Genomic DNA, 13,613 nt, shown 5'->3' on the forward strand with positions numbered 1-13,613 from the left:
GCAAATCTATTTTCTATTTCAATTTTTTTTAAGCTCAGCCATTAAAGTGGTGGCTTAAATATACTGGGCTAATACGAAGTTACCATTTTTAAAGACAAACAGACAATGTTCATATGTGAGGTTATGCTAACCCACCAAAGTTCATCTCCAGGAACAACTTGCACTGAATATCAGAAATGTCATTCAAAGTAAAGCTAAATGACCCATAAAGTTAAATCTCAGCTCACGCAGTAAGTGAATCAGCTATGTAGTCTAATTATGGAAAACTAGTTGATCGCATCTCCTCAAAAATGCACAGGCAAAAAATGATCATATATCTACTGCTACAGCATGATGTTCCCCCACCCCCACCCCAACAGTGCACTTACAGGACAGACAGGTGAGCAAAAAAAAAAAAAAACAGATGCAAATAAGGTATAATGACAGCACATACCTCTCACGACTCCTGAACATGTAGCAATGGTGAGTGTGTGCTGTTGCCATTATACCTTATTTGCATCTCTGCACTACTTCCAGGGATATCTATTAGCTAAGATCTTTGGATTACAGTGATGCACAAGAGTTACCAGTGGTGTATGAAATGCATCAGTAATGCAGTTCTGCTTTTGTTTCCTATGCTTTTCTAGCAAAGCCATTGTAATCTCTATACTGTAAACTGTGATGTTATGCTCTGCTCCAAGCAAACAAAAAAAAGAATGACATATGTCCAGGCTCACCAAAATAGCCTTTAAAACCACACTATTTTAAATAGAAGATGTTAAAAACATTTAAATTATTTTGCATGACAAACCTAGATGGTTTGAGTATTTTTGATCTTGTAATGCATTTGAGCATATTTTCAGTAGCATCGCTAGCCTATAATAGGTATTAAAATAAAGATATACAAGAGAGTTGAATGGATGGGTCTGTACTCTTTACTGACATTTGACATAACTGCATGAAACTGAATAAAGTCAATCCTGTTTTGCACAGATGCCTCAATTTTTCAGTGGATAAAGTATCTTCTCTGATTTCAGGACTGCAAGATCTAGAAGCTGCAGTTATTTTCACTACTATGGTTTCCTGCTGATCTGAGTCTGTGCATTTTTTTTTTTTTTTGGATTTTGTAACCACTTTATCTTAAAGAGGTGCTAAGTAGTTATTTATACTATACCCTCATTCTTTAAGAATTAATATTAGAATGCTTTGCATAATTAAATGCAACTGAAGAGATATGCACAAGAGGTACTAAGTAGTAACGTATACTATACCCTCGTTCTTTAAGACTTAATATTACAATACTATGCATAAATAAATGCAACTTATGAGACATGCAATACCTGCATTTTCAAAAGAGGTTTCATTTTGCTAATTATTAGCTGCAACTGAATTAATCAGTGTGTTTTCTGTCTTTAGGAAGTCAAAGCATGTTTTGAAATCATATGTTTCTGTGAGTTCTGACAATTCTACCAAACATGGTTCTTCTAATGCCACTTTTGAAATATACAGATAATGCACTGTTTGTCTCTGGTAAGTTGTACTGGAAATCCACTAATAATTTTTCTTACAACGTAATCATTACTGGAATATATTTTCTATCATGTAGCCGTGTCATTTCCTGAGATTCTCTGGTCATGTCTGTCACTTTTTACTGAATGAAGTCAATCCTGTTTTGAAACAGTCTATCCTTTTAACTTAGTACTTCTCTGGTTTCAGCAATACAAGATCTAGAAGTTGCAGCTGTTTTCACCACTATGATTTCCTGCTGTTCTCTCCAAGTATTTTATTTTACTTAATCCTGTAGTCTTACTAGGAGAATCTGTTTTGTCTTCGTAGATCATCTGCCTTGTCTGAACTTCTTACCAAATGTTATTTGCATTGCTTCTGTAAAACATTGCACATGTGGCAAATTACTACCATCACCTCAGTCTAATGTGGCATTCCTGGCTAAACATATCTCATGGTCTTTCCTTAGACTTCAGAATTCTAAGACTTGTTTACGAGTTCTCTCCAGCATTTTGTCCTGAATGCAGTGTAACTTCAGCAGCAGACCTTCCACACAGTCAGTCACATACTATTAATAGTACAGCTGCATTTGCACCGCAGTTTCTTCTTCTTCACCCCATCTGGCCAGTCTGACATTACCATGTCTCTTGGCAAATGCATTTCTTTATCAGTCTTTGTACACATTATAAGCTACTGAAGCCTTTCTTTGGTTACCCGTATGTAGTGAATTATAGACATCACTTCTAAGCATCTATTCATTGGTTCTTTTTTGTTGTTTTTTTTAATTTAATAACCCTGATAATTCTACTGGACATAAGTGCTTCTTTTTATTGGTGACCCAGGGACAGTGTCTTGTTAAGTGACTTGCTCAGAATCACACAGTTTGCAGGTGCAAACTAAGGGAATCAAACCCAATACTTCAACACAAAACTCCTTTAACTTTTTTCAAATTATATTTGCTCAATTTACCTGCAATGTGCATCTCTCTCTCTCTCTTTTTTCAGTTTTTCAGAATGTTGAAGTCATATTTCTGTAAAGAGAGGTGTGATAATGTTTTGCACGGTGGCTTCAGAAAGAAACTCTAATGCCTTATAACTTACCTCTCTCTAAACAAACATGTCAGCCAGACAAGTACTTACAGAGCATTTCAAAGCCATACACAATATATAAAAGCTGTTTTTCAAGTTGAGAATACATTGATCATGCTTCAATCATTTCTCTAAAACCAGAGAAAGTTGGTCATTCCTTTTCCAGAAACATTGCTCCTATACCAGATTTATTGGCATTCACTCGCAATGTAACCATCTTTCTCTATTCATAATTTTGAAGAGTTGGAGAGTCTGCTGCCAGTTTCTTTAACATTGTGAACCATTGAGCAAATCCACATAACTTTCAGAAATATCATTTTTTTGTCTTCTGAGGGACATCTCCATGGGGTAGAAGGATAAAATCCTGGTTACAGTCCAGATGACCTATGTTTGAATAGTATCCCAGGTGTCTGAAGTGCAGACAGGGAAGTATGGGATAGTCCATCTTAAGGGAGAGGGAGCATCACTGGATATGCCTCCTGCTTGATCCCTGGTGGAGGCTTGAAACATGTGGGGTCATTACCTTTATGGGGAAAAACAGAGGACACTGGCTGAGTCACCATAGAGGCAGCATAATATGCCAGCATGTCACCATTGCTTGTCTTCCCACTGGAAGTCAAAATCCCTAACTGAAGCATGTCTGGGAAGGTGGTGGGGGGGTGGACCTGGCAATCAAGGCAAGATACCTGGGTATGCTGATGGACAGCTGTGAGAGGCAAAAATAAAATCTTTTTCTGACAATTTGTCTTACTTAGCATTAATTTAAATAACTGCAAGAGCATTTCATCATCGTCCTTAATAGCATATACCTACTACAAGGTGTTACTAATTACTAGCAAAGACTCTGCTAGTAACTTAGTAATCTCAAAATTGACTGATAAAGTAAAAACCTGGTTTGCAAATCTGATTAAATTAAATAATGCTGATTGTATACTTGAAACCTGCTATGGTAATTTTAAATGGTATACTCTGATTACTGTCTCTCTGTCTTACCTTTGCTGTATTCACATGTAACCCAGCTATACTTTCTCTTTTTGTCTCATTCCAGCCCACCATTCATCACAGGCAGACTAAGTCACATAGCCAATTCCTTATTCTGGTTGAAAGACTGCATCTCCCAGCTACAACACTTCCCGGACCCCAATATTTTACACAGCTAAAGTATACTTGTCTAAGGTTTCACACCCTGCCTTTATCATAATTGTAAACTTTATACATCTTTTAAAATCTCTTTCTAGCATGCACACTGCCAAAGGTAACAAAATAAAGAAAGAAAGAAATAATAAGTTGCATTTCTTTCCAGCCTCCATATAACAACGTTTATAAACCTCTTGCATCCACTGGTCGATGTGCAATATCACCTAGTCTGTGTAGTCCATTGCTCTGAGCTTATGCCCATGATTCTGCTCACCGTTTAAACTTGCTTAGATCTGTAATAAATCTCTACTCTAATTTCTCCCCTCCTTCATCCCTTTCTGACCTGACTGTCTAGCATTCCCAGCAACTTTCTTATCAATTTCTTACAAGCTGAACCCTCTACAATAGTTGTAAAAGCCATATTTGGTTCCTCACCATTAGATTGCAGAACTCCACTCTTCACAAATTATTTTTTTTTCTAGTGATTTACAGTTGTGATGGTGGGGCCCCACTCCGTTCAATCCTTGAATTCGCTCACCTACCCTATAACCAATTCCCACCCACCCCACCTACTCTACATTTATAGTCTCCCCTAATTTATCAACTCCTCCTGTTCCTCTATGTCTTATCCAGTTAACAATCTCCACCTTTCTTCTTCAATACATCTCTTCCCCCTAGCCTGCTTAATCCTTTCCCAACTACACATTTCTCTTATTCTAAAATGCACACATAGTACATCTTATCTTCTACCCCTTCCTCCTTGTGCTTCTTCACCCATCAGCTATATTACCCCCTCTCCCTGTCACTCTGTCTACCTGCTTGATTTTTCTAACTCGTTCCATTACCTGCCATCACCTTTTACTCTTTCATCTCTATCATCCCTCATACCCACCCACAAACATTTTTGTGTCTTTACTCCTTTCCTCCTCCTACTATCTGTCCTTACCTGCTGTAAAACAAATATCTCACCCATTAATCTACTACCCACTCTTAAACACGGACAAACCTTACCCTGTCATAATAACACCTTATTTATTCAGCCTGTCTAACTTTTTCATGCACAAATACTAACTCTTTGACACCCTTCACCATCCTCACAACACAAAGTTCAAACACCATACCATTAAATTCAAGTCTTCTGTACTGCAAACTATCTCCAAGAATATATTCTTGTGTGGAGATATTCGCCCTAATCCTGGCCCTGACACCTCTCCCAAACATGACACCATTTCCATAGCCCCTACTATCACTAATTCTACACTATCCACCAAGAGTTTAACTATTATCTGTATGAATATTTGCAGTCTACTAAAAAAAAAAAATCTGTGAATTTCATTCATGGATTGCCCATTACTCACCCAACATAGTAATTCTCACAGAAACCTGGCTTAAACCTCATCTCACATCACAGACACTGAAATTCTTCCTCCTGACTATAATATAATCCACTATGATCAGTTGCAAAAAACAGGTGGGATAGCAGTACTTTACTCAGCCATCTTAACATCTCTCCACTGTCTCACTCCATAATTTTCACCCTGCTGATCTCAAACTTGACAACTACAAACTAAAAATCCACAAAAAGCTATGCTTTGCTGGTATCTATATCCTTCCATGGAAAAATACCCCCATTCTAGAACATGTTCTCTCCTGGGCCTCCAACTCTATTATATCAATACCAACTGGCAAACCTTGACCACTAACTTCCCTTCCCCATGTATACATTTTCATGGTCTTCACTTAACTAATTTCCACCTCTACCCACTAGAATAAATCCACTAATACTGGCTCCATCCTAGGTTGGATCCCAGTAGCCAATCCTAGTTTGTACCACAACCCCAACACACTCCCAGATTCTGCCAGTGATCACCTCCCTAAGTATGATCAAAGACTATCTCTACATCACATTAGGCAGCACAAATATAGAGTTTTGCAGTCTCACCAACTTCAAATCTGATGAGTTTAGCAATGTACCAACCTCTATAAATTGGTCCTTCCTCCTTAGCCTACCACTAGATAATGCTGTACTGAACTTTAACAGCATATCCCTCAATATTCTTAACAGCTCAGAAAAAAGGGTAAACTCTTACCATGCAACTTGGCTTTCTCATTCAACCTGAGCCCTAATGCAAAAAAAGGGATACTGCATGGGAAATTGGTTGAAATTAAAATCCCTAATCAGCTACAAACTTTGTTACCTAACTAAAAACATGTCAATGAAGACAAAAAAAAAACTACTATCTAAAACCTCAAATAAACCATCAAAATAATCCCGAAAAATTCTGGAATACCATTAAAAAGATTCTTAACCCAGATTCTCCCAGCATACCAAACCCATGCCCAAATAACTTTCCCTTTGAAACTGCCGCAAAGCTCAACTCCCATTTCATAGACTCCTTTAACAATCTAACACAAAATGGTCGTAACTCAAACCATACACTTCCTCTCCGCCCCGACAAAAAATTTACTTTTTTTCTGAAATCTGTTCCTACCACCTACATTAAATCTTTACTGACCAAACTAAAGCCATGCTCTCCATCAGACAATCTACTAGCAGAATTCCTAAAACTAGCAGCTAAATCTATAGCCTACCCACATCTCCACCCTAACTAACAGATGTATTCAAAAATCAATAGTCTCTTCTACCTGGAAACAATTCTTTATTATTCCACTTCACAAAGGAATTTACAAGCTATAGGCCTATAGCAATTCTGCCCCCTCTCAAAAATGCTTCAAAAATGTATACACAGGCAACTTCACAAACATCTTCTAAATGAAAATCTACTGAGTTCAACCCAACATGCCTTTCATCCTAACCACAGCACTAATGTTTCCCTGTTCTCTTTTACTCATGCTATCATTAAAGTCAGAGAAAATAATAACCTGCTACCCTCCCTTTTTCTGGACCTCCCCAAAGCCTTCAACAGTCTCTCACCCCATGCGTCTGTATAAAATGGCTGCTCTTGGTTTCTGTAACTCTACTCTCAACTGTTTTTCTAGCTACCATTCCAATCAAGAACAGTTTGTTAAGTGGCTTTCCTCCTTCTCCCACATCCTCTCTGTTACCACTTGTACCACAAGGTTTCATTCTTGGATATCAAGGTCTTTACTAACAGTTTACATTCTTCCTGATCTCAGTCCTCACTAATACAATATGCTGATGACTCCACTATCATCTGCACATCTGACAATCTTTTACAACTTCAGTCCATTACCCAAAAATCCTTTATAACTATTGAAAGATGGCTAAATGACAATCAACTCATACTTAACCCAAAAATAACAAACTACTTCTATTTCTCACAAAATCTCTATCCCACCTCAAATCGTCTTTCACATCTCTTGATAACACCTTAATAGATGTAGTGACACACACTAAACTCCTAGGCATTATCATTGATGATCAACTAAAAATCTATCTACATATTCAAAATTGTATTAAAACACCAAAAACTTGGTATGTTTTACATTTGCATTACTTTTTAACTTATGTATGCTACATACACACTCACAGTACTGCTTACGTTTGCTTCTCACTCTATCCCTGAATAATCATACAGTCCTCCAAACTCATATTATTTAGCTTTGTCTCAACTCATTTTTACTTACCTGCATGTACCCCTTGATTCTACATGCAAGTTTTTGAATCCCACCCACACTAACTATGACGTTTCCGTGTTTCAGAATTCGCTTCTTGGTGCTTTTAGTTTCTGATAAAAAGAAAAAGGTATAGCAACTTTTTCTTACAGTTATAGTACTGCTCAAATTACTTATGTTATGTTTTATAAATTTATATGAGTAAAAATTAAAGTACCAATGCACGCATTAAATACATTTATTGCATCATCTCTGGCTACTTCTACTTCTGTTTTTTTTTTTTTTTTGGTCAACCTTTTGCATCATTCTTTCCAATTTTCTAGAAAATTCCAAGTGGGAGTAAAGATGGTGGAGGATTGCATTAAGTGGTGAAATTGCCAACACGATGACAATTGCACTACTTTGATATGTGATAATGTAACATTTGTTATTTCTTGTTTTTGTTGCTGTCTTAAAATGTATAATGGCTCACTGTCTGGGAAGCTTCTAGAATGTATTGACTAGGAAGTGTATAGAATATGTACTTCTTAAAAGTGATTCGTTTGTTACTTTTTTTTATTTTATATTCATCATTTTCTTCATTTTAGAAGTAATTTTAATTTCTATTTCTGCTTTTGAATTTTACCTATTGGAAATAGTAACCATGAAATACCTGAGTTTTGTCATTTTGCTGTTTCTGAAAAATGTTAATGTGGTCATATTCATCTTTCTCAACTTGTCTTCCGAAAAAAAAAAAAGTATTTTGGCTTGTAGATTCATGCAGACCAGTTAGATGAATTGAGCCACTTCTGCAAACCATTTGATACATTTGACTTTATCTTCTTTACAACTAATACCACATAATCAAATGAAGATATATAGAGGTGATGAAGATGCATCTATAGTCTTTAATCAAATGGTGGTGAACAGCAAGCTACCTGAAGACAGAAGTTATCTGACATACTGAAAGCAAAAGCCTTACAGGTACCTAAAACAGATAGTATGTGTGTGTGTGTGTGTGTGTGTGTGTGTGTGTGTGTGTGTGTGTGTGTGTGTGTGTGTGTGTGTGTGTGTGTGTGTGTGTATGTGTGTGTGTGTGTGTGTGAGAGATTCAGTGAAATGAGTTTTCAGTAATTTGTGTTTTCAGCGATGTGGTCGGGGTGAAATGAAATTCAGTGAAATGAGATTCAATTAAACAAAGTATATATATATATATATATATATATATATATATATATATATATATAGCTATATAGCTGTCTCTATCTATGTCTCTCTCTCTGTATATGTATATATATATATATATATATATATATATATATATATATATATATATGTATATATATATATATATATATATATATATATATATATATTACCTAGCCAAACCACTGCCAGTGGCTTCTGTTGATTACTTTCCAAAGATTCACTATCAATGTTAGAGTACTAAAATTAATGTATTTGCATACAGAGTAGTTTCCTTTGTGCTAATATGTATAAAACATACTGACAATTATGTTAGAAGAAAAGAACTTTAATTGTATGATTAAAATTCTGAAACACGGAAACGTCGTAGTTAGTGTGGGTGGGATTCAAAAACTTGCATGTAGAATCAAGGGGTACTTGCAGGTAAGTACAAAATGCCTGACACTGAATTAAAAAATATTGTTAAGCACAAGCAATTGATAGCAATGCATGCTGTTTGCAGTTAGTGCCAAAGAGACAAACTGTGCAGTTCAGGAATAAAGGCATGCTGCATTTCTGCAAGCCTGATCTACAAAATAATGTTCACATTTTTGGTCAGTAAGTCTAAAGAGATCAGTATTTTTCACTTACTTTAGCAACTCTCTGCACCTACAGAGATCTATGAGATATGACAGTGCTATTCTTTGTTACAATACAGTGATCTGTGAGCTATGACAGTGCTACTTTTGTTACAGTACAGTGATCTATGAGCTATGACACTGCTACTTTTGTTACAGTACAGCAATCAGTGAGCTATGACACTGCTACTTTTGTTACAGTACAGCGATCGGTGAGCTATGACAGTGCTACTTTTGTTACAGTACAGCGATCGGTGAGCTATGACAGTGCTACTTTTTGTTACAGTACAGTGAACTGTGAGTTATGACACTGCTACTTTTTGTTACAGTACAGTGACCTGTGAGCTATGACAGTGCTACTTTTGTTACAGTACAGTGACCTGTGAGCTATGACAGTGCTACTTTTTGTTACAGTACAGTGACCTGTGAGCTATGACACTGCTACTTTTTGTTACAGTACAGTGACCTGTGAGCTATGACAGTGCTACTTTTTGTTACAGTACAGTGACCTGTGAGCTATGACAGTGCTACTTTTGTTACAGTACAGTGACCTGTGAGCTATGACATTGCTACTTTTTGTTACAGTACAGTGACCTGTGAGCTATGACACTGCTACTTTTTGTTACAGTACAGTGATCTGTGAGCTATACCACCACTACTTTCATTACAGTACAGTGACCTGTGAGCTATGACAGTGCTACTTTTTGTTACAGTACAGTGATCTGTGAGCTATACCACCGCTACTTTCATTACAGTACAGTGACCTGTGAGCTATGACAGTGCTACTTTGTGTTACAGTACAGTGACCTGTGAGCTATGACACTGCTACTTTATGTTACAGTACAGTGACCTGTGAGCTATGACAGTGCTACTTTTTGTTACAGTACAGTGACCTGTGAGCTATGACAGGGCTACTTTTGTTACAGTACAGTGACCTGTGAGCTATGACACTGCTACTTTTTGTTACAGTACAGTGACCTGTGAGCTATGACACTGCTACTTTTGTTACAGTACAGTGACCTGTGAGCTATGACAGTGCTACTTTTGTTACAGTACAGTGATCTATAAGCTATGACACTGCTACTTTTGTTACAGTACAGTGACCTGTGAGCTATGACACTGCTACTTTTTGTTACAGTACAGTGACCTGTGAGCTATGACAGTGCTACTTTTGTTACAGTACAGTGACCTGTGAGCTATGACACTGCTACTTTTTGTTACAGTACAGTGACCTGTGAGCTATGACAGTGCTACTTTTTGTTACAGTAGTGACCTGTGAACTGACAGTGCTACGTTTTGTTACAGTACAGTGCTCTGTGAGCTATGACAGTGCTAATTTTTTATAGTACAGTGATCTGTGAGCTATGACAGTGCTACTTTTTGTTACAGCACGTGTATTTACCTCAATCAACTGTACAGTGAGCTACTCAGTGCCCATACCTCAACATAATGTCATCACAATGTTGGTGGGTTGGGTAATAGTACACTGATGAAAGGCTGTACCATAAAATAATTATCTCTTCATGAGGATTTCTGTTGAAAGCCTGTCTCTCTATCACAGCTTGTGAGTTAGCATCAGCCTTCTTGCTCAGCATTATAAACTTCAACCGGATACAGTGCAAATTTTGTAGAAATCTGATAATGCTTCATCATTTTTTGCATGTTTGTTGTTTTTCTGTGACTTCTATTTTAATGAGTCATGGCTGAAAATGGCCCTTTGGTCTATCTCATCTAGCTGTAAAAATGAATAAAAAAGCTCTGATTTTCTAAATCCAGCCTTGTACCTGTACAGTCATTTCAAATGTCCAGAATACTAAATGTTGCCAATCACTTTCCTTCTACACCTCATCATGAATCAGAAGCTAGTTTACACCAAGTAGGCATGTTTAGCATACTTAAAAGCCCAATATAAACATGTCTTACTCCGCTGCTGGTCTTCCTCCTTTTCTTTTTCAAAGGCACAACAAGTGACTTGCCATTCACAGTCCAGCTCCAGAACACCTTATAATGATGGATTGGGATATCCGGTTCCTCTGGAAGATCCCATGTGACTTTAACAGACATGGTGCCATCAGGTTGCATTGTGGAGCTGACAATCCGCAGGTTATTTGGTGCAAGCGGAGGTGAAGGATCTGCAATAGAAGGAGATAAAATAATACTGAAGAGCAGTGCTGTTAGTGCTTGTGTTGCATAGTTTTAAGTCTCTAATCAGTTTTGTCATAACATTTACGATCTGTATGAAATTCCTGCCACAAAAACAGGATTAAACAGTATTTAGTACAATATAATACACAAGGCCTTGAAACTCTGTACTGACCACAGATAACCACCTGCTTTAAAAGTTGTTAGTCATTTAATCCTGCTACACCTTTATCTGAGTAAAGCATATGGCTCCTTTTAATGCTGTTCAATCACTGCCAGCACCATTTTCTGTAGTCTTCCATGTGTGCAGATGTGCAATCATAGCAACTTCAAAGTGTGCTTAACATAAGGTGGTATACACCTCTGAAAGCTGTTATGACTGGGTATCATGAAAGAGACATGCATAATTGACTTATCTTTTTGCTAATTTTGCACTGTAAACAGCACAACCCATGCACTGTGATATTTTAATGGCTTCAGTGAACACTTACTGTTTCAGTATCACAGTTTTAGCCCTAGATCTTAAACACTTAGAAATTTGCATTTATAACTGTTTATCTGTTTATAGATAGTCACTCATACCTCTATACATATGCACACATATCCACTACAATACAGACCATTGACACAGATCTAAGCTTGTAATATACACATTTTTTTAACCATCACACACATCTTCACAACTTGCAATCATTACCTGGTGATTTCACTAATACAAATTACATGAAAGTCAGGCAATGAATTAATTCCATGCAAATAATACAGCTGAATAAATGTGTTGAAATTTTGTTTTAAGTTTGCATGTTACCTGACTGCCTGCCTGCTTGTCTGTCTAGCTACAGCTGTATATATAATTGCTATAGTATTTGTGTGTGAGTATGTGCACGCTCGCGCGTGTGTGGTGCATGTGTGTGTGTGTGTGTGTGTGTGTGTGTGTATGCGTTTGTGTTTGTACATCTACATAAGCCCTAATATGTTATGTTTTAACTTCTTTTAAAAAAATATGGCTTGTTACCCGAAGTCAAGTTTCATTTTCAAACTGCTACAATACAGGTGTAGGACAATGTTTTTCTGAAGTTAGGTTTTCTGAATATTATTTGTTGTTTTTTTTAACTTTATCAATATTTTTGTTGCTGCACTGCATGCTATCAGGATGTTATAACAGTTTATTGCATTTGATTTTAATAGGTACTTCTACAGGTCACAGTATACAGTCCCCAAATATTCCCGAGTAACATGATGCAGAGGAATAAAACTCAACGACTTTTCTCCATAAGAAATTACTGATGGTATAGTTTCTATGTGAGCACCTGCAGCAATTCCTTTGTGTTAGAAGATTCCTCCCTTTTTGTGTTTGTGCAACAGTGGAGATAGTACATATACTCCTTAAAATTAAGTAAAAACAGTACATTCTGAGCTACATTACAATTTTAGGACTAGACATACATTAAGTCATATTGCACTGAGCTTAAGAAATAAGGTTCCTTTTCAACCACACCTTTTGTGCATAATGTTTTACCCTTTCCACTTTATTTACATATCATATTATGCAAACACATTATAATCAACATTTGACAGATTTACAGAACACTGAGAATGTGCTTGTTTCTGTATATATATATATATATATATATATATATATATATATATATATATATATATATATATATATATTTATATCAATCAAAAATATAACCAAAATGCTTGGACGTAAATACTTTCCATAGACATTTTACTGCCATTCATGAGGAACAAAAATGACTGAATCAGTGTAGTGTGTACATCTGAAATGATTTTGTACTCAGCAATTAAAACAAAAGAAGCAGAGGCACAGATATTTTAAGTATTAAAGAACTATTTATCATACCGCCAGATTAGGAAATGGAAGCAATTTTGTAATTAAGTGGGTTACAATGGGGGTCACTTACCATCTCACTAAACAACAATGTTGTCTTTTTAAAACGGAAATCTTGATAATCAATATGCATTTCTTGGTCAGTTAAGTAGTCTATATTTTTGATGATGGTCATTCTTCTGACCCTCACATTCTGTATGACATAAAATAGTTTTCAGGTGGAAATATGACAAAACTGCCATTGAAAGTAATTCATGGCAACTGCAGTTAGGCTTCAACTGATGAGGTATCTTGTAACATAATTGCAGTAATGGGGCTGGTATGATGAAACAAAATGATGCCCTTTTACAAATATTATTATAGTAAATAAGCTTATTTGTCATTTAAGATTGATTTGTGAAGCCAAAGAGACTAAGAAACCCATTTAACCCTTCTTTTAAAGTACATGATGGGCTTGCAACAGCTGTCCTGTCAAACAATGATTAATGTCAGAGAACCAAATTGTAA

The 13,613-nt window shown here is 36.5% G+C and overlaps 1 protein-coding gene across 1 annotated transcript in view; it reads right to left on the reverse strand.

Annotated features, from left to right (window-relative positions):
• ANOS1 (anosmin 1) overlaps positions 1-13,613 on the reverse strand; it is an 892,203-nt gene that overhangs the window by 269,424 nt on the left and 609,166 nt on the right. The window contains exon 7 of the mRNA XM_044072460.1: positions 11,033-11,241. Within this exon, the coding sequence (XP_043928395.1) occupies positions 11,033-11,241 (209 nt within the window). The remainder of the gene's footprint in view (positions 1-11,032; positions 11,242-13,613) is intronic.

This window comes from Protopterus annectens, chromosome 5.part0, assembly GCF_019279795.1.
Source record: "Protopterus annectens isolate FY-2018-M chromosome 5.part0, PAN1.0, whole genome shotgun sequence".
NCBI classification, from domain to species: Eukaryota; Metazoa; Chordata; order Ceratodontiformes; family Protopteridae; genus Protopterus; species Protopterus annectens.